Source organism: Littorina saxatilis, linkage group LG7 (assembly GCF_037325665.1).
Source record: "Littorina saxatilis isolate snail1 linkage group LG7, US_GU_Lsax_2.0, whole genome shotgun sequence".
Taxonomy (NCBI): domain Eukaryota; kingdom Metazoa; phylum Mollusca; class Gastropoda; order Littorinimorpha; family Littorinidae; genus Littorina; species Littorina saxatilis.
The window spans coordinates 11554543-11575485 of NC_090251.1; the positions used below are offsets into that span (position 1 = coordinate 11554543).

General features: G+C 43.3%; 1 protein-coding gene and 1 long non-coding RNA gene across 3 annotated transcripts in view; one reads left to right on the plus strand and one right to left on the minus strand.

Annotated features, from left to right (window-relative positions):
• The window catches only part of LOC138970684 (uncharacterized), a 94993-nt gene extending 87716 nt beyond the window's left edge, over positions 1-7277 (minus strand). The window contains exon 1 of the long non-coding RNA XR_011457045.1: positions 6982-7277. This is a non-coding gene — a long non-coding RNA (uncharacterized lncRNA). The remainder of the gene's footprint in view (positions 1-6981) is intronic.
• LOC138970672 (DNA damage-binding protein 1-like) overlaps positions 1-20943 on the plus strand; it is a 32194-nt gene that overhangs the window by 7977 nt on the left and 3274 nt on the right. For both annotated transcript variants that reach the window (XM_070343142.1, XM_070343143.1), the window contains exons 8-26: positions 995-1153; positions 1614-1697; positions 2197-2313; positions 2686-2788; positions 3997-4178; positions 5302-5480; positions 6248-6411; positions 7396-7503; positions 8044-8251; positions 10506-10601; positions 11613-11730; positions 13420-13558; positions 14234-14398; positions 15741-15835; positions 16533-16703; positions 17741-17850; positions 19087-19172; positions 19781-19864; positions 20181-20283. In XM_070343142.1, coding sequence (XP_070199243.1) covers positions 995-1153; positions 1614-1697; positions 2197-2313; positions 2686-2788; positions 3997-4178; positions 5302-5480; positions 6248-6411; positions 7396-7503; positions 8044-8251; positions 10506-10601; positions 11613-11730; positions 13420-13558; positions 14234-14398; positions 15741-15835; positions 16533-16703; positions 17741-17850; positions 19087-19172; positions 19781-19864; positions 20181-20283 — 2471 coding nt within the window. The remainder of the gene's footprint in view (positions 1-994; positions 1154-1613; positions 1698-2196; positions 2314-2685; positions 2789-3996; positions 4179-5301; positions 5481-6247; positions 6412-7395; positions 7504-8043; positions 8252-10505; positions 10602-11612; positions 11731-13419; positions 13559-14233; positions 14399-15740; positions 15836-16532; positions 16704-17740; positions 17851-19086; positions 19173-19780; positions 19865-20180; positions 20284-20943) is intronic.

Here is a 20943-nt window from a genome sequence, read left to right on the forward strand (position 1 = left end):
CGAAAATCCTTCTCTGAAAATGTGCTTTTTGCCGCCATTTTTTAGGCCAGTGTCTCTCGCTTACATGACTAAATACACTGTATCTTTACGAAAACACAACGGATCACAAAGAAATTATGCACAATAATACGTTGTGTACCAATCTTGATAATGACGTCATTTGTTATAAATGTCGTCATTTGATTCTGTGCAAAAAAGACCAGTCTCAGTCTTGCTGACGACAACCTTGTAAGCCGCACATCAAAGGAAGAATACAGAGTGGAAATATGTGTGCTCTGTGTGTGCGGCGAGATCAAAGGCAGGTCCATTGTGATAGCTGGGTTGCCTTGTTTAGACACTGACCTTCTTCCCAGGGGTCAATGACCCAGTTTTTGCTATGAGAGGTGGTTCCCCTGTCATAGATCTGAGAGAGGAAACACTTCCTGCACCGGGGTCAGTGACCGAGTTTAACCTATGGGGCGGTCTCTTTGATGTCTTGAGAGGAAACTTGGCCAGGGTAGTACCTAGTAGCTGAAACATGCATTATCACAAGTTGTTTGACTGGTACTCAGGCGGTCTCTTTGATTTTTTTCGTATTTCATACATGGATTAGGCGCTTCGTTATACCAGACGCAGGGGTCAAACTCGAGGAAAAAAGTCGCGCCTTATGACCCAGAAAGTACGGTAGGCAAGTAGTTTCTGGTTTAGGCATAGCATTAGGCGGGAAGCAAGCCATGTTCAGCAACCATTGCTGCACACTACAGACATGTATTTGTCACTGCTTTCGTTACTCATTGGATGCTTTTGTTGTTTTGGGATTTTAACTCACTTTCTTTTGTGTCTCCTACCAGCAAAATCCACTTATGTGTTACAGTCGAGTGGACTCGAATGAGTCTCGTTATGTTCAGCAGCCATTGGTACACACAAACATGTATTTGTTACTCCTTTCTTTACTTGAAGGATATATTTGTTGATTTGTGATTTTAACTCGCTAGCTTTCTGTCTCTCCTACCAGCTAAATCCACTGATCTGTTACGGTCGAGTGGACTCGAACGGGTCTCGCTACCTGCTGGGGGACATGGCTGGACGACTCTTCATGCTGCTGTTGGAACGAGAGGAAAAGATGGACGGCACACAGGTAGTCAAGGACCTCAAGGTGGAACTCCTGGGAGAGGTAGGGAAGGGTTGAATGCACTTTGTACTTCCTTGCAGGCAATGGTTGTTAACACTTTCTACCCCACCTATGTTGACCATATTTTTTTTTAGCCGAGACCAGCTGTGCTGCAGCAGGTCACTCGGAGTTGTAGTAACTGTGTAGTAACTGTGTATCAACAGGCTGGAATGCAGGCGATAGATCGACGTTACAGGAAGCGACTGAAGCTAACAGTCTGAGCGGATATATTTGTATCTGGTCAGATAGAGCCATATGAGTGGGTACGGATATATCCGTACCTGGGAGACAATGAGATAAACAAAGATCATAATTGACAAATTCCGAAATAACTCTGTCACGTTTGTATGGGTTGTGAAAGAATGAATAAACGTGTCCTATTTTTTTTGTTCAGTCTCAAATTATTTTTAACTGTTTGTGTGTTCTTGAGGTGTGATAGATACCACAACTTCTTCCATTTCAGACAACCATTGCTGAATGCATCACATATCTGGACAATGGTGTTGTGTTCATTGGCTCCAGACTGGGTGACTCGCAGCTTGTGAAGGCAAGCATGTAGAAAGAGATAGATAGCTTCATGGTTTGGGTGTGTTTTAGCAACACTTTTGTTTACACTTTTGTTAAAATTCCAACAGTGTGCAGAGAATGAAATCTAAAAAGAAAAGAACATCAGACTTGGTTCGCAAAACAGATGTTAAACTCATGTTGGCATGTTTCTGAGCTTAGAAGGCGATGTGAATTCCTCAGTTACAGAATTAAACCTCAGTTTCAGAATTTTTGAGATAGTGAATTATTAAACTTGTTTTGTTTGTTTTTCAGATAGTGAATAGCATTTGTTATGGTGAATTAAACTTCTTTTTTTGTTTTTTCAGATAGTGAATAGCCTTTGTTATATTGAATTAAACTTCTTTTGTTTGTTTTTTAGATAGTGAATAGCCTTTGTTATGGTGAATTAAATTTCTTTTGTTTGTTTTTCAGATAGTGAATAGCATTTGTTATGGTTGTTTATCAGACAGAGAATGCAACTTCTGTTGATTATTTTTCAGTTGAACGTTGATCCGGATGAGAACGGCAGCTTTGTACAGATCATGGAAACCTTTGTCAACCTTGGCCCCATTGTGGACATGTGTGTTGTTGACCTTGAGAGACAAGGTCAAGGACAGGTCAGTGTGAGATGATCAGTGATAGTTCCATTATTAAACAAATAATACACTTTCGATAAAAATAGAGCGGGTCGTTTTGGAATTGAGTTTTAGAGGGTCCAGATAAAAGATTGAATATTGCTACTGTAGACTTGTATAATATATATGCTAGCCACTCGTAAAACTGTACTACAATGCAGGTTCCAATATGCCTTGTTTGACTTTTAGGGAGGTTGTTTTGGCATTTACTGTAATCCTATTATTCTTGAAGAACTTCAATAAGCGATAAGCCTGTTCCATATCTTATCCTTGAATGCAGAGTCTCCACAGAGCCATATTTTTAAACATTGATGATCTGGCAGGAAATTGAATTTTCTTTCCCTGTATTTGCAGCTTGTGACATGCTCTGGTGCCTTCAAAGAGGGGTCCTTGAGAATCATTCGAAATGGTATCGGCATTCACGAACACGCCAATATTGACCTCCCTGGTATCAAAGGTGAGAACTTCTTACACTTGTAGTAGGATATGCGCCGAAATGGCTGCGATCTGCTGGCCGATGTGAATGCTTGATGTATTGTGTAAAAAAAATCCATCTCACAAGGCATCTTGAATATGTGCGCAATATAAAAAAAAATTTTTTTAAATAAAATAAAAATCCCTGCGCTTAGAACTGTACCCACGGAATACGCGCGATATAAGCCTCATATTGATTGATTGATTGACTGTGATGTGGATCTTTATGTAACATCAATCAGTAACACTAATACGTGTAGATTTCAAGTCGTTTTCTCCAGGTTAGACAGTATTATGGATTTTCAGGGGAAACTAGACACTTCAGGTTTTCCATGTTGTTTTAATTAATTAACTTAATTTTCTTGTGATTATTTATGTGTTCGTCCACTGCAAAGACCATTAGGTCGACAAACTGATTGTTTCATTTTGTCTTGAATTAACTTTCGATAACTTTAATTTCTTGTTTTAATTATGAATCTTTATATTTCAGGAAACTGGCCGATGTACTGAGTGTTTAATTTTGTCTTTAATTAAACCTCCTATAACTTGACCCTTCTTGTTTTTCGTTTTCGTTGATGACACAACCATTTGTCGAGGGTAGCGTAGGCACCCGGTCTGCTCCCCGCCTAAAAAAGGCCAGTGCCGTTCCGTCTTCGAGGGACTGCGTGGGTTTCATTTCGGAGTTTTCCTTCTCCTAGACGAGTTTCCTTCCATGGATGATGAGCCTCCTCTACCCTCGTTTTGAATTCAGAGTGGTCTTCTCTTAGGATAGCTGCCTGCCAGGGTTGACGAGCCTATCCTGCCCGGCTATTTGACCCATAGCTGGAGGTTGGTTCGTGGGCACCTGGGCGTTTCCACACACCGGTGGGCCCGCATGCCGCACGTCTAGGGGCCAACCTCCTCCGAGTCCTTGTAGTCTAGCCTGGGGCCTTGCGGTACCCAGTTTACGCCTGTCGCCGCGATGGAGGCACTACATAGGGCTTGTTGTGGAGAGGTTATTGTACTGGCAGGAGAGACTGACGCATTCTGCTCTCTTTTCGCATTGTCCTAAAAAGGACAGACGGTGCTAGCCAGCGGTGAGGGCTGAAAGCGAGAAGTGACAAGCACAAGACACTTCGCCAACACACTAGACACGTCACACAACCGTTTGGCAGGCCCTTCTTGTTTTAATTCTGAATCTTTACGTTGCAGGAATCTGGCCTCTGAAGATGAACACGGATGACTTTGACAACCTGCTGGTGATGTCCTTCGTGGGTCAGTCGAGGGTCCTCATGCTGAGCGGAGAGGAGGTGGAGGAGACGGAGCTGGCGGGTTTCGACGGAGACAACCAGACCTTTGTGTGCGTCAACATCACCAAGGATCAGATGCTACAAGTAGGTCGTGTTTGCTTGAACATCATGCATGTCTTGTACAGTGGAACGGGCGGGGATGTAGCTCAGTCGGTAGCGCGCTGGATTTGTATCCAGTTGGCCGCTGTCAGCGTGAGTTCGTCCCCACGTTCGGCGAGAGATTTATTTCTCAGAGTCAACTTTGTGTGCAGACTCTCCTCGGTGTCCGAACACCCCCCGTGTGTACACGCAAGCACAAGACCAAGTGCGCACGAAAAAATCCTGTAATCCATGTCAGAGTTTGGTGGGTTATAGAAACACGAAAATACCCAGCATGCTTCCTCCGAAAACGGCGTATGGCTGCCTAAATGGCGGGGTAAAAAAACGGTCATACACGTAAAATTCCACTCGTGCAAAAAACACGAGTGTACGTGGGAGTTTCAGCCCACGAACGCAGAAGAAAAATGAGTTTTGCCAAAATTCCATGAAGTCAATATGCTCATGAATACATGAGCAGTTATGGGTACTTTAATAATAAAGTACAGAAGTGAAAGCAAGTGTGGAAAATTGTGTAAATATGTGTATGTCAGACCTGTTTACCCTTACGATTTTGGCGTAATTTATCACAATTTTCTCCAAAAAATACGCCATTCCGCTATCCGTGTCAAGACTACGATTTTCGAAACGTCCAGGTTACGTTTTCTGTTTTCCGTCGCTGTCCGCTTCCGATCCAACATTTTTAAATCTTTTCCGTAAATTTTAACCAACGCTCTGCGCGCATCTCTCTCTGCGCATATCTGCTGCGTTTTTCGGCGGTAAACTGAATCAGAATGTGCTTTGTCTCGCACAGTTTACAGTACGCCAACATGAAGAGAAGTCGAGAATCGAGTGCCTCGGAAAAAGAAGACAACCCGTTTAAGAAGAAACCTCCAACCAAGCAGAAATTTCGAAAAGAATACACCGAAAAGTGGACGTTTCTAGGACCTTTGTGAATGATGGATATATGTGCATGATTGGGTTTCGCAGACACAGTTGTCATGGGCGTTGTAATTGGCGACGAATGCTGGATGATTACTATTTTTGTGCCAGGATTACTATTTTTGGGGATGAGCATTACTCCAAAACACTTATGGGGGTAAACAGGTCTGGTATGTTGATCTCCTAACAGATCACCCAGCGATCAGTGCGACTGGTCAGCCTGTCAGGAGGGGGACTGCTGTGTGAGTGGACACACCCGGACGGTCGCAACATCAGTCTGGCCAGCTGTAACACCACGCAGGCCGTCATCGCTGCCGGCTCCGAGCTGCACTACTTTGAACTGGCTCCCGGACAAATCAAACACGCAGGGTAAGGTCGCATTTTCCAAGGAAGGTGACTGTCTTTCTGAACACAGATTATTTTGGCTTTAGAAGAAAACAATTGTCAGAAGTAGGTCAAATGTTTCTTAGTGATCTTAATGAGACATTTGTTGTGTGTGTTCTCATTACATTCTTTGTGTATAAAAGCTGCCAGGGGAGGCCATTGAATTGTCTGTAAAATTGCAAAATATTTAAAGGTCCGACCATCCCCCCCCCCCCCCCCCCCCCCCCCTCAGTAGGACTTACTAAGACACATGCAGCCATAATGTTTTGCTTATTATATGCAGACCAAGGCTCTAGTGAATGTTTTTGCTTTGTCAGATCATTTAACATATCATAAACTGACCTTTTTTTTACTCATTGTTAGTAAAACTCTCCACGGCTGTGATTTTTTTTTTTTTCATTTTCATTTTTTTTGTCATTTTCATTACTTTATTGTCCCATCGCTGGGAAATTCGGGTCGCTTCCTCCCAGTGGAAAGCTAGCAGCAACGGAGTTGCGCTACCCAGGTGTCTGCGTGTTTAGGTGTATTCAGCCACCTGCACTTATGGCAGAATGACCAAGGTCTTTTACGTGCCATTGTGATGACACGGGGGTGGGACATGGCTTCCGTCTCTGGGTCTGCACATAAAGTTGACCCGTGTCCGTCCCGGCCCGAATTCGAACCTGCGACCTTTCGATCACAAGTCCAGTGCTCTACCAACTGAGCTACCGGGCCCCCACGGCTGTGATTTTTATCATTAAAACTGTGTGCAGACAAACGACAATGGAGCACGAAGTTGCCTGTCTGGACATCACGCCGCTGAAAGAAGGAGAGAGTCTCGCTGAGCTCATTGCCGTGGGACTGTGGACAGACATATCTTCGCGGGTTCTGCGTCTGCCCAGCTTTGAGAGTCTGCACACGGAAATGTTAGGAGGAGGTCAGTGAAACAAACCGTGGTGTATGAGTGTGTGTGACCTTACAAGTAGCATGTTTTCCCTGCTAATATAATGAAGTCACCGAGACAAACTTCGTTCTGAGAAATTATTTTTCGGTTTCTGAGAGACACGCAGAAGAAGCAAAAAAATGTTTTTGTGACGCCAGTAGAGTGGATGCCCCCTGTTATGACCTCCAAAAATCTGAGAAAATCCGGTCTTAAAAAGGAGGGAGTCCTGATACAACCTTTCGGAGTCTCAGGCGAGAGTCTGTGCATTGCATGCTGGGATTGCAAATTGTACCAAACACGAGGTCTTCAGAAGAGGTACATTGCCGATTGCGTTCAAGTTTTCCCTCGTAAGCTCTTATCTCTTTGATATTTCTGTAGTTTTTGTCCCACGATAGTTTCATGATTTGGATGCGGGATGGATCTCGAGTGTGTTTGGTACAACAGAGCGCCCCCTGCCGACAAAAATGCGACTAGCCGCGCATGCGCACTCTTCTTCTTCTTCTTCTGCGTTTGTGGGCTGAAACTTCCACGTACACTCGTGTTTTTGCATAAGTGGAATTTGACGTGTATGACCGTTTTTACCCCGCCATTAAGGCAGCCATACGCCGTTTTCGGAGGAAGCATGCTGGGTATTTTCGTGTTTCTATAACCCACCGAACTCTGACATGGATTACAGGATCTTTTTCGTGCGCACTTGGTCTTGTGTTTGCGTGTACACACCAGGGTGTTCGGACACCGAGGAGAGTCTGCACACAAAGTTGACTCTGAGAAATAAATCTCTCGCCAAACGTGGGGACGAACTCACGCTGACAGCGGCCAACTGGATACAAATCCAGCGCGCTACCGACTGAGCTACATCCCCACCCTCATGCGCACTCGAAACTCCGAAGGGGTGTACTCGGGGGATCTCAAAGGGGAGTTCAACCGTACCAGCCTGTTAGCTTCCAAGAGTACTTGAGCTGTGTATTTTTTTCCCAGAGATCATCCCGAGGTCCATTCTGATGGCCACCTTTGAAGGACTTCGCTATCTGCTGGTCGCCCTCGGTGATGGATCTCTCTTCTACTTCTCACTGAATCCAACCACTGGTGAGTAGACACCGTTTAGAGATTGTTCCGAACAATTAGAAAGGTAACACATGCAAGTTTTTTATAGGTAAATCATCCCGTCACATAATTCTACTAATTGACAATTAAACATTAGCTGTCTCTCTCTCTCTCTCTCACTTTCTCTCTCTCTCTCTCTTTCTCTTTCTCTCTCACTTTCTCTCTCTCTCTCTCTCTCTCTCTCTCTCTCAATCTCTCTCTTCATCTCTATCTCTCAATCTCTCTCTTCATCTCTATCTGTCTCTCTCTCTCTCTCTGTCTTGCTCTCTCATTCTCTCACTTTCATCTGTGTGTGTGTGTCTCTCTCTCTCTCTCTCTCTCTCTCTCTCTCTCTCTCTCTCTCTCTCTCTCTCTCTCTCTCTCTCTCTCTCTCTCTCTCTCTCTCTCTCTCTCTCTCTCTCTCTCTCTCTCTCTCTCTCCCTCTCTCTGTCTCTGTTGAATGTCTGTAGCGAGAAAATGGTAGTGGCGACCCCAGAAGATATTGAGGCATGATTTTCACTGCTGACCCATGTTTGCCCCCAGGCCTGCTGACCAACAAGAAGAAGGTGACGCTGGGCACACAACCCACAGTGCTGCGTCCCTTCCGCTCCATGTCCACCACCAACGTCTTCGCCTGCTCCGACCGCCCCACCGTCATCTACTCTTCCAACCACAAGCTGGTCTTCTCCAACGTCAACCTCAGAGAGGTCAACCACATGTGTCCGCTCAACTCCGAGGGATACCCAGACAGGTAACACTGGGGTGGATTGAAGGGTTTGGATGACCTGCTTTTTGTGCAAAATGACTTTGCTAGGAAAGTTAATTGTATCTTCAGAATCACATTTTTGGTGGTGGTACAGTAGACACCCCCCCCCCCCCCTTTTTAAATTTTTTTGTAAGACCTTTAAGAATCTGAGAAAATGAGGTCTTTAACCCCTTCACTGCCATGGTATAACAGCATTATCCGAACGGTCTAAGGGAAAGAACTGTGTTTAGAACCCCTACAAGTACTTGGACAGTGGTTACCTCCCATTTAGTTTTCAGAAATGTCCTGAAATGTTGTTGACACAAATCCCACGTATGAGATACGGTTATGGGCGTAGGACAAACCGAAAATGACCACGTATTACATACGGGGTGGGCAGTGAAGGGGTTAAAAGGAGGAAGTGTTGAGATGGGGGGTCGATTTTCACAGGTTATGAACACAAAGTAGGAGAAAACAACATACTCAGACCTGAGAACCCATACGATTTCGCCATATTCTGTACGCATGATTGTCGAGAATACGATCAATACGGTCAGCGCCCCGTGATCGGGAGGTCGTGGGTTCGAACCCCGGCCGGGTCATACCGAAGACTTTAAAATTGGCAATCTAGTAGCTGCTCCGCCTGGCGTCTGGCATTATGGGGTTAGTGCTAGGACTGGTTGGTCCGGTGTCAGAATAATGTGACTGGGTGAGACATGAAGCCTGTGCTGCGTCTTCTGTCTTGTGTGTGGCGCACGTTATATGTCAAAGCAGCACCGCCCTGATATGGCCCTTCGTGGTCGGCTGGGCGTTCAGCAAACAAACAAACAAACAAAGTACGGTCAGTGAGAAAAAAAATACGACGAAAAAAATTCCTAGACTACTTTTATTCACAAGCCCATCTTGAAGCCGATCCAGTATTTTGACACATGATTACAGTTTTTGTCAGTAAAAATTGAAAAAAGGATTTGTTTTAAATGTACACAAGAATTGAACGGTTCGTCAGAAAGTGCAGTGAGCCTGTCAAACAGTTGAAGTTGACGGATTTCTTTTGTCCTGTGTGAATTCATAAACACTGCAATGGATTTTAAACACTGCAATGGATTTTAATCTTTTTTGTGGGGAATTAAAGTGTACAATAAAATAATGAACGGTAGCAGACGACAAAACTGCCGACTCTGACTGAACCGTATACTTCGTCCGCCGCGCACTACGGAGGCTTTTTGAGTCACTTGAGAAAAAGTGACTCTATGTAATCGGTCAGTGTTAGTCTGTCCGGCCGGCCGGCCGGCCGTCCGTAGACACCACCTTAACGTTGGACTTTTCTCGGAAACTATCAAAGCGATCGGGCTCATATTTTGTTTAGTCGTGACCTCCAATGACCTCTACACTTTAACGATGGTTTCGTTGACCTTTGACCTTTTTCAAGGTCACAGGTCAGCGTCAAAGGAAAAATTAGACATTTTATATCTTTGACAAAGTTCATCGGATGTGATTGAAACTTTGTAGGATTATTCTTTACATCAAAGTATTTACATCTGTAGCCTTTTACGAACGTTATCAGAAAAACAAGGGAGATAACTAGCTTTTCTGTTCGGCAACACACAACTTAACGTTGGGCTTTTCTCGGAAACTATAAAAGTGACCGGGCTCAAATTTTATGTGAACGTGACTCATTGTGTTGTGAATAGCAATTTCTTCCTGTCCATCTGATGCCTCATATAATATTCAGAACTGCGAAAGTGACTCGATCGAGCGTTTGCTCTTCTTGTTTTTTAAGGTATGGCACTGTTTTATCTTCTTTATCTTGCTTTTTAAAAAAAAAGTGATCAGTTTGATCATTTTTGTTATCGCGAAAAAACGTTAACTCGAACAAAAATATTGGTCCCTTTCATTTCGCGTAAAGCGATCTCGACTGTATAGGTAAACTTAATTAACGATGTGGCGGACGTGTGTGAAGCATGTTTGAATCATGGATGTTCAAATGCTGTGTGGAGTACGCTCATTTTTCTGAAAATACACCAAGTTTGTTTGAGAATACTCTAAGTGCAAAACCGGGGGTTCCCAGGTCTGCATACTGCATGCGAGTTAGGTGTTTGTGATTAAGTTCTTGCACTAGAAACATACAATGCTGTTTTCATTGACTTCAAAATCAGTTTTGTCCTTTGAACTCTTTCAGTCAAAAATACTTGCTTTATGTAGGTAGGATAACTGAAGAGAGCCATTCATATTGTATGATTTTTAAAAAAAATTTTTGCAGTCTTGCTCTGGCCAACGACACTACCTTGATGATCGGCACCATCGACGAGATTCAGAAACTTCACATCCGTACCATCCCTCTGGGAGAGTCACCGAGGTCACTTCTTCCTCTTTCTCTGTATTTTTGTATTTTTTTCTTGTGCAATGTCTTTACATTGACTTAATCACATTTGAGGTTTTTCACTTTTTTTCCTACTGAACTGAATAACCAGGAAAACTTATAAGTTAATCAAATTATGGACCTAGACTATTGAATGGAACACTTCCGGTGTGAAAACATGCAGGCAGACAGAGTCTTTACTGTTACAATGTTGTATGAAGGTTTTGCTTCAGTTTTTTCTGTTTTACGTAGTGTGAAGAAGAAGATAGTTTATAGTAAAAGAAATAATACATTTTTAGAACTGCCATATCAGACGGGCGCTCTGGCGGGGTGGTAAGACGTCGGCCTCTTAATCGGAAGGTCGAGGGTTCGAATCCCGGTCGCGGCTGCCTGGTGGGTTAAGTGTGGAGATTTTTCCGATCTCCCAGGTCAACTTATGTGCAGACCTGCTAGTGGCTTATCCCCCTTCGTGTGTACACGCAAGCACAAGACCAAGTGCGCACGGAAAAGATCCTGTAATCCATGTCAGAGTTCGGTGGGTTATAGAAACACGAAAATATCCAGCATGCTTCCTCCGAAAGCGGCGTATGGCTACCTTAATGGCGGGGTAAAAACGGTCATACACGTAAAATTCCACTCGTGCAAAAAACGCGAGTGTACGTGGGAGTTTCAGCCCACGAACGCAGAAGAAGAAGAAGAAGAAGAAGACTTGCCATATCCACTCTATTATCATCTGACCTCTATGCATTGCATGACAAATTGTAAAATTGCCTGATTAAAACATCTTCAAAGAAAAAAAAATGATTGCTATGTACCATTCAAGAGTTATCAGTGCCACTCTCTGAAATTTTGGGTCATACTTGATTTATTTGATTTTTACATCAGCCAGTGTTGATAAACTAAAACAAGTTTAATTTCCAAATCGTTTGACTTCATATTAAGTTTAATGAAAATGGTGAGAAGAGACTGAAATGAATTTCATTTTCAATTCTTGTTTTCATTCAACAGGAGGATAGCCTACCAGGAAGCATCACAGACGTTTGGCGTCATCTCCATGAGGATCGACGTGGCGGAGGGCAGCAGTTCAGCTAATTCCGGTCCCATTCGCCCCAGTGCCAGCACACAGGTTAGTTATTCTGCTTAATGATTAAAAAAACAATAAGCAACCAGCCAACCTCTAAAATAAAGTAATTAGATGCAGTTATGATGAGATTCTGTAGACATGAAATCCATATTTGTATAGACAAAAAAATATTCAACAGAATGAGCTGATATACAGGGTGACCCAAAAGAAAGAGTACCCAAACAAAACGTCATAAATTGAACAAAAATAAAGCAATCTTCATAAAATTTATTTACACACACAAGTAGCCTCTGCATGATTTCAACAGAAAATGTTAGCGTTCTAGCTTGTCTTTCAGGAAAGTTATGCTCATTCTACAGAACATGCTCCAAATGGCCTCCCCCGGATTTAAATCCCCCAGATTTCTATCTTTGGGGGTTCCTGAAAGACAACGTCTACAGGAACAACCCACAGACAATCGCAGAACTCAAGCGAGCCATCACAACAACCATTCGCGGAATCTCGCAACAGGAGTGTGTGCGGGTGATTGATAACTTTGCGCGGCGAGTTCAAGTTTGCCTGAATCGGCGCGGAGGCCATTTGGAGCATGTTCTGGAGAATGAGCATAACTTTCCTGAAAGACAAGCTAGAACGCTAAAATTTTCTGTGCAAATCATGCAGAGGCTGCTTGTGTGTGTAAATAAATTTTATGAAGATTGCTTTATTTTTGTTCAATTTATGACGTTTTGTTTGGGTACTCTTTTTTTTTGGGTCACCCTGTATGTATTGGTGAAAGAGCCTGCATTTCTTTCTTGTTCTGGTATTTTTGTTTTTTCATGTACCCCCCATGGAGTTTCTTGAAATAAAATTTGCCTTGCCTTGTGAACAAACGTTGGTGTTGGTGGTGGTGGTTGGACAATGATGACAACGAAGAGGACAAAGATGACAAGGACGACAGCAATGATTGTAATGACGATGATTATGATGATGATTAACCCCTTCACTGCCACAGTATAACAGCATTTTGGTATTGCTGTGCGCCAGGGCAAATTTCGCTTTCTTCGGTAGGTTCACTAATCTGTTCACTGTTCAATCATTTATTGAGATATCTCTTAGATCTTTGGCATGTGGTTTGCTTACACCCTTGGCTAATAACTGATAACATGATCATTGGACTTTGTTTGTGATTGTTATAGTAAAAATCGATATAATGACCATTTTTGTCAAAAATTACAGTTTTCAAACTTTCACACACACACTGCAGCACGTAAAACCGCAGAAAACACAGCTAAAACTGGTGTCAAACATCAGGTACTCACATTACAGCCCATAACAGTATTCTTCTGTGTGGTAATCCATAAATCACTTCTTGTAGAGCTTCCAGAACACTGTATCATTTGAAAACAGGTCTATGAGTTGATGTCCGGCTTTCGGCCGCCATTTTTAATCTTGTAGATCGGAAAAAAATTCTAAAAATGTTTTTACCACGTGGTACTAACTTATCTGAACGGTCAATGGGAAAGAACTGTGTTTAAACCCCTACAAGAAGTTGGACAGTGGTTACCTCCCATTTAGTTTTCACAAAATTAATGTCTTGAAAAGTGCTGATGTAAATGCCACGTACCTAGTACGTGTATGGGCGTATGACAAACAAAACATGACCACGTATCTAGTACGTGCTGGGCAGTGAAGGGGTTAACGACGATGATTGATGATGTTGATGGTAAAGATGATGATATATTTATCCCCCAGGCCCAAAGTCTGAGCAGCAGTGCAGGATCCAAACCTTTAGGTCCGTCATCCACAGGGGTGGGTGACATGAGCGACTACATCTGTGGGGAGGAACAAGAGATCCACTCCCTGCTCATCATCGACCAACACACATTCGAAGGTAAAGACCACTGTGTCCCTTATGAATTCTCTAGACAATTTTGGAAACAATTTTCTTTTTTTTTCATTACTTTATTGTCCCATCGCTGGGAAATTCGGGTCGCTTCCTCCCAGTGGAAAGCTAGCAGCAACGGAGTCGCGCTACCCAGGTGTCTGCGTGTTTAGGTGTATTCAGCCACCTGCACTTATGGCAGAATGACCAAGGTCTTTTACGTGCCATTGTGATGACACGGGGGTGGGACATGGCTTCCGTCTCTGGGTCTGCACATAAAGTTGACCCGTGTCCGTCCCGGCCCGAATTCGAACCTGCGACCTTCCGATCACAAGTCCAGTGCTCTACCATCTGAGCTACCGGGCCCCCATCATTTATGTTTGAGGTTGACTCGAACCTCTAATTTTAAAAGAAAACATGCAAGAAATGAATACTGAATACTAACAGACAAAAACAAAAGAAGAAAGAAAAAAAAATAGATCAACACACATTCGGAGGTAAAGACCACTGGTATAAAATAGGCCTCAGTTTCAGAGCAGAGATTCTTCTGAGTTCCTTGTCTGCTCGTCGTAGATCAACCCCAAAAGACCACTCGCAAAATAAAGGCCTCATTTTTCAGTTTTATAAATCTTGCAGGTTTTATCACGTGTGTATAAAACTTTTCCTGTATGTTCTTCTTGTCAGTATTACACGCACACCAGCTGATGGCGAACGAATGCGCCACGAGCCTCATCTCGGCCAAGCTGGGGGAAGACCCAAACACGTACTACATCGTGGGCACAGCATTCGTCAATCCGGAGGAGGCGGAGCCTAAACAGGGTCGACTCATGATCTTCCACTACAGTGAAGGTAAAGTAGTCAGGAGTGGGAATGAGGCTGAGCGCTGTTTAGAGATCTGATATATACTTCCCTTTGTTTATCAGATATTCAGGAGTGGGATTTCTATGTTGATCTGCATTAAATACACTTTTTGTGTCATATCTGAACACATGGTTGGGGTTAAGAAATCACTAGTTTTGGTCTAGCCATTTGTTTGTGTTGAACGGTTCTGAAAAAATGATTGATTCAAAAGGGCTAGTTGGGTATAAACTCGTAGTGTAGATGGTTTTCAAACAATAGGCAGACCTGTTTACTCTTACGGAATGGGCGGAAGTTTTACGGATTTAAGATCGTCTTTCCGCTTGTCCGCGCACTGCTTGAAATCTTCCGCAATTTGGCGTGATTTCGAGAAAAAAATATTTGTGATGTTTTCGGTAAAAAGTTGCGATAGTTTTCTCAGTATTAAGACGTCTTTCGTCAATTTCCGGTTAGAACGGTGTCTTCTTCCGGGACTTTGGTTACATGTGTTGCCTGTTGGTGTCCTTTTGCAAAATGCCTCCAAAAAGAAAGGAACAACACCGACACCGACACGAAACTGACGATGAAGAGCGCGATAGTGCGTGTGGGGCAGAGAAGAAGAGAATCTATTATCAGAAGTAGAAAGAAGATTACTCAAAGAAGTATCCGGACTTGACGGTTTCCAGGAAATTTGGACCAAGCCATTCTTACTGCACGCTGTGTGACAGCCATTTCTCGATCACTTTTTTCTTTCTATTTGCTTTCTCTGAAAACTACATCTCAAATATACAATGACGCTATCATGTAATGTAGAATTAAGTTGATCATTTCTTTGCACACAGCAAATTATGAAAAAAAGATTGTGTTTTATTGCTTTAGAGCGAGTTTGTGGCTTCAAAAAAAATCTTCCGCATGAAGTGGAAAATCTTCCTCATTTTCCTTCAAATCTTCCTCATGGGTCAATGTCAGGGTAAACAGGTCTGAATAGGAAAGATTTTTATTTTTTTGAAACAGGAACAGCAACTTTCTGTACTTGCAGTCTTGTTCCAGTGATATGCAAATATGATAGCGGATATTACAGGCACTCAAAAACCTTTTGGTTTCATTCCATCTTATGATTAGATCTGTTTTTCAGCCAGTGACCAGTCAGTACGGTTTAGGTAACATTTCAGGCAAGCTTACAAGCTTTAGTCTCATTCCATCGTACAATTAGATCTGTTGTTCCGCCATTGACCAGTATGTACGGTGTAGAAAACGTTTCAGGCAAGCTTACAAGCTTTAGTCTCATTCCATCGTACAATTAGATCTGTTGTTCCGCCATTGACCAGTGTGTACGGTGTAGCAAATGTTTCAGGCAAGCTGACCCAGCTAGCGGAGAAGGAGATCAAGGGGGCGCCGTACTCCATGCAGGACTTCAACGGCAAACTTCTGGCCAGCATCAACAGCAGTGTGAGTATTGGACAGTGCTCCCTCTTCTCTGTTTAACTCATTGTCTCCCAGGTACGGAGATATCCATACCCACTCATATGGCTCTATCTGACCTGTTAGGGATATATCCGTACACACAGTCACTTCAGTCGCTTCCTGTAACGTCGATCTAACGCCTGCATTCCAGCGTGTTGATACACATTTTCTACACAATTACTACAATTCTGAGTGACCTGCTGCAGCACAGCTGGTCTCGGCTAAAAAAAAAAATTGGTCAACATGGGTGGGGTAGAAAGTGTTGAAGGCAGTGTATTTCCCTTGTAAGAAGTTATGCTGATTGTCTGAGATCTGCCCAGACGTGGGTTAAGGCTACCCCTCCACTTGACAATTTGTGGAAAAGTCTGGGATCAAAAGTGTTGATCCTTTTGAGAAATTGACCTGAATGAAAGTAATGATGAAGATAACTTGACGCTGTTCCCTAGCACTTGGATGCTGTAAGCAGCACACAGTCTGCGTAATATAGTAAAACCGTTTTTTCCCCCATTTTTTTTTTTAGGTCTTAAAAGGGGGTTCCACTGTAGTAAATAGGGAAAAGTTGGGGTTCAGTGATCTGGAGGGGGTGGTCTAACCTATAGTTTTAATATAAACTTTTAAAAAAGGTTTTCTTTTGATTTATGTTACATGTAATAAATATTTTGTCTGGCTACACGTTTGTTAGGTACGACTGTTTGAGTGGACGGCGGAGAAAGAACTGCGACTGGAGTGCAGCAACTTCAACAACATCATCGCCCTCTACGTCAAGGTCAAGGGCGACTTTGTGCTGGTGGGCGACCTCATGCGCTCCATCACGCTTCTCGCATACAAGCAGCGCGAAGGACAGTTCGAAGAGGTCAGTCACAGAAAGTGTGTGTGTGTCGTTGTGTGTGTGTGTGTGTGTCTTTGTGTGTGTGTGTGTGTGTGAGGCAAAATACATGTACTAAGCATATTTTTTTTTACATACAAGAAAGAAATCATTGATCAAGAACAGTTCCAACTTCCAATACTGAATAGCTTTACAAAAAGATTTTTTTCCTCCCCTCAAAGGTTTGTTTTCCTCTTTCCAAAGTACCTGAAGCCTGACCCCCTGTCCTCTCTTTTACTTCCAAATTATTGTCAGAATGCACCAAAGATTGATACAAGGCAAAGTAATTAATAAGTTATCTGGCAAGATCACTGCAAGGTATCTGTAACATAAAACTGCTTGCGATGATAGAGAGCAACAACTCTTTGAAAAATATGAATTGTTTGCTGGCACAATCAAAAAACAAGAATTGTAGGTTATTGGAACGTTTTTAGGGCGGGGATGTAGCTCAGTCGGTAGCGCGCTGGATTTGTATCCAGTTGGCCGCTGTCAGCGTGAGTTCGTCCCCACGTTCGGCGAGAGATTTATTTCTCAGAGTCAACTTTGTGTGCAGACTCTCCTCGGTGTCCGAACACCCCCGTGTGTACACGCAAGCACAAGACCAAGTGCGCACGAAAAAGATCCTGTAATCCATGTCAGAGTTCGGTGGGTTATAGAAACACGAAAATACCCAGCATGCTTCCTCCGAAAGCGGCGTATGGCTGCCTAAATGGCGGGGTAAAAACGGTCATACACGTAAAATTCCACTCGTGCAAAACACGAGTGTACGTGGGAGTTTCAGCCCACGAACGCAGAAGAAGAAGAAGAAGGAACGTTGAATTATTGACAAAACAAAACGGTGCATTTTCAGTACGTCGACCCAGTGGTCTTTTAAGAAGACAAGACAGACAAATATTTATGGTACTAATAATGAACTTGTCTCAAAATCATTGATGGATCTCGCTTGCAAGATGCTTGGCAAGGTAATAATCAATGACGAAAATCATTTATACAGCTTGTGTCATTTTTCTTCCGCCTTTCACCAGATTGCCAAAGACTGTAACCCCAACTGGATGACGGCCATAGAGATTCTGGACGATGACAACTTCCTGGGCGCAGAGAACTCCTTCAACCTCTTCACGTGTCAAAAAGACAGGTACAGGTTCAGTGTCTATTTATGCCTTCTGATGTGTGACTGCAAGCTTAACAGCTTCTGCAAAGTTCCCCAATTGTGCTTGTTGGTGCTAAGCATGGTTTCTTGTTAGTAGTAGTTCTAGCAATGTTTTGAAGAGAATGTTCTTCTGCAAATAACACTGACAGATTGAGTGAATATACCTGTTTGGCAAAACAGCTTTAAAACAAAGAGAAAGCATTAAAAGGGGGGGGAGGGGATGGTGGTGAGTGTGCCTGTCCAAGGCCCAGTTGCCTGCTGAGGCCCCCCAAAAAATAGTCTGTTTACGGTAACCCAACCGACCCTATTTTTTTCGCGCGACCCTAGACTTTTTTTTGGCATTGGGGGGAAAAAAATGCAAATTAGCGTAAAAATATGGTTTATTGGAGAAAAAATCCACAAAAAAAACAGACCTACCGACCCTATTTTTTTGGCCTATGTTACCGTAAACAGACCTTTTTTTTTTTTTTGCCTAATGATTCATTTCAATAAAAAGATGTATGGAAAGGGGGAAGTAATTTGGGTATATTCCAGAAAGGGGGAAGTAATTTGGGTATATTCCAGAAAGGGGGAAGTAATTTGGGTATATTCCAGAAAGGGGGAAGTAATTTGGGTATATTCCAGAAAGGGGGAAGTAATTTGGGTATATTCCAGAAAGGGGGAAGTAATTTGGGTATATTCCAGAAAGGGGAAGTAATTTGGGTATATTCCAGAAACCCCAAAAGAGATAGCATGCTAACGTTTTAACCCCTTCACTGCCACAGTATAACAGCATGGGAAAGAAATGTGTTTAGAACCCCTACAAGTACTTGGACAGTGGTTACCTCCCATTTAGTTTTCAGAAATGTCTTGAAATGTTGTTGACACAAATCCCACGTATGAGATACGGTTATGGGCGTAGGACAAACCGAAAATGACCACGTATTACATACGGGGTGGGCAGTGAAGGGGTTAAAATCCAGAATCAAAACACAAGAAAGGTTAGTTGTTGGAATATGTTATTTTTGACAAAACAAAACATGCCTTAGTATGTCAAAGTAATGATCCTAACAGCACACAGACAATCAAATAATTATGAGATGCAAGACAAAAAGCAGAAAAAGAACTCATTTCAGAAAGGGTGTCAGCCAGCACGTTTCGCCCTGCAGTCCAGACTGACGATCTAACAGCAAACGGCAAGAAGAAGAAAGGGTGTCACAGATTTGTGTTCCTATTTTCCAGTGCTGCGGCCACAGATGAAGAGCGATCACAGATGCAAGAATGCGGGCTGTTCCACTACGGAGAATTTGTTAACGTCTTCAAGCCAGGTGGGGGCAACCAATCGGAACAGTGTTACTGTTTGTAGAAATGTTTAGTCGCCATGCATGCATGAACTAACTAAGTCAATCCATAGATGTGTATTGACAGGATCGTCAATCTGAACAATTATGCCAGAAATAACGCAGAGAATGGTTGGTCATTGTAATCTGGAACCAGTTTTAGATGAGGAGATGATAATCTCAAACTAATTAATTAATGGTGGCAGACCGCAATCAAAACATGAATGACTACTGAATCAAAGGGAAATAGAGAAGATTATTTTCTCAAAGAAAAGATGTTTTCAGCACTTTCATGGCACTAAATATTATCCATTGGGGACCGAATAGCTCCGTTGGTAAGACCACTCGCTTTGTGATCCTAGGGTCACGGGCTCAAATCCAGGCCAGGACGGCCTCGGGTCAACTATATGTGCAGACTCAGAAACGGTATCCATATCCCACCCCCGTGTCACCACAGTGGCATGTGAAAGACCTCGGTCATTCTGCCATAAGTGCAGGTGGCTGATTACACCTAAATCGGCGCAACTCTTGTTGCTGCTAGCTTTCCACTGGGAGGAAATGAAATAAAATGGCTGTGAATGTTTGTCTGCGTGTAGGCTCCCTGGTGATGCAGCATGCAGGGGAGACCTTAACCCCAATCCAGAACACAGTACTGATTGGAACCGTACATGGAGCAGTGGGTAAGTCATCGTCATGTGTTTGCAGTAAATGATTATAATGATAATGAACACTTATTAATCTTTCCTTCTCTCAAGACTTCACAGTGATGTACAGTGGCAAAAACATGGACACACACAAGAACGCGCACACACACACACGCACGCACATGCACGCATGCATGCACACACTCATTCTTGCACGCACGCACGCACGCACGCGCACACACACACACACTCACACACACACACACACACACACACACACACACACACACACACACAAACACAAACACACACACACCTCCAATGTTCATGCCATGTACTGTGTTGTTGACAGGACTGGTGTCTCAGATTCCCCAGGAGTTCTTCAACTTCCTCATGGACGTTCAGACACGGCTCGCCAACATGATCAAGAGCGTCGGCAAGATCGACCACTCATTGTATCCTTAATTATGTACAATACCGACAAAGGCACAGCCTGGCAGTGACCTTGCAAGTCATTTTCCACTGCTCGTACAATGGAACCTCCCTTTTACGACCTCCAAAAATCTGAAAAAATGAGGCCTTAAAAGGAAAGGCCTTAAAAGGGGAGGCCTTAAAAGGGAAGGCCTTAAAAGGGAAGGCCTTAAAAGGGGAGGCCTTAAAAGGGAAGGCCTTAAAAGCGAAGGCCTTAAAAGGGAAGGCCTTAAAAGGGGAGGCCTTAAAAGGGAAGGCCTTAAAATGGAAGGCCTTAAAAGGGGAGGCCTTAAAAGGAAAGGCCTTAAAATGGAAGGCCTTAAAAGGGGAGGCCTTAAAAGGGGAGGCCTTAAAAGGGGAGGCCTTAAAAGGGAAGGCCTTAAAATGGAAGGCCTTAAAAGGGGAGGCCTTAAAAGGGGAGGCCTTAAAAGGGAAGGCCTTAAAAGCGAAGGCCTTAAAAGGGAAGGCCTTAAAAGGGGAGGCCTTAAAATGGGGATGATTGGACAGAGGATGAGAACAGAAAGTCTGAGAAAACGGGGTCTTAAAAAGGAGGGAGTGTGAGATTTGGTTAAAAGGGGGATTCCACTTTATCAATCAATCAATCAATATGAGGCTTATATCGCGCGTAATCCGTGGGAACAGTT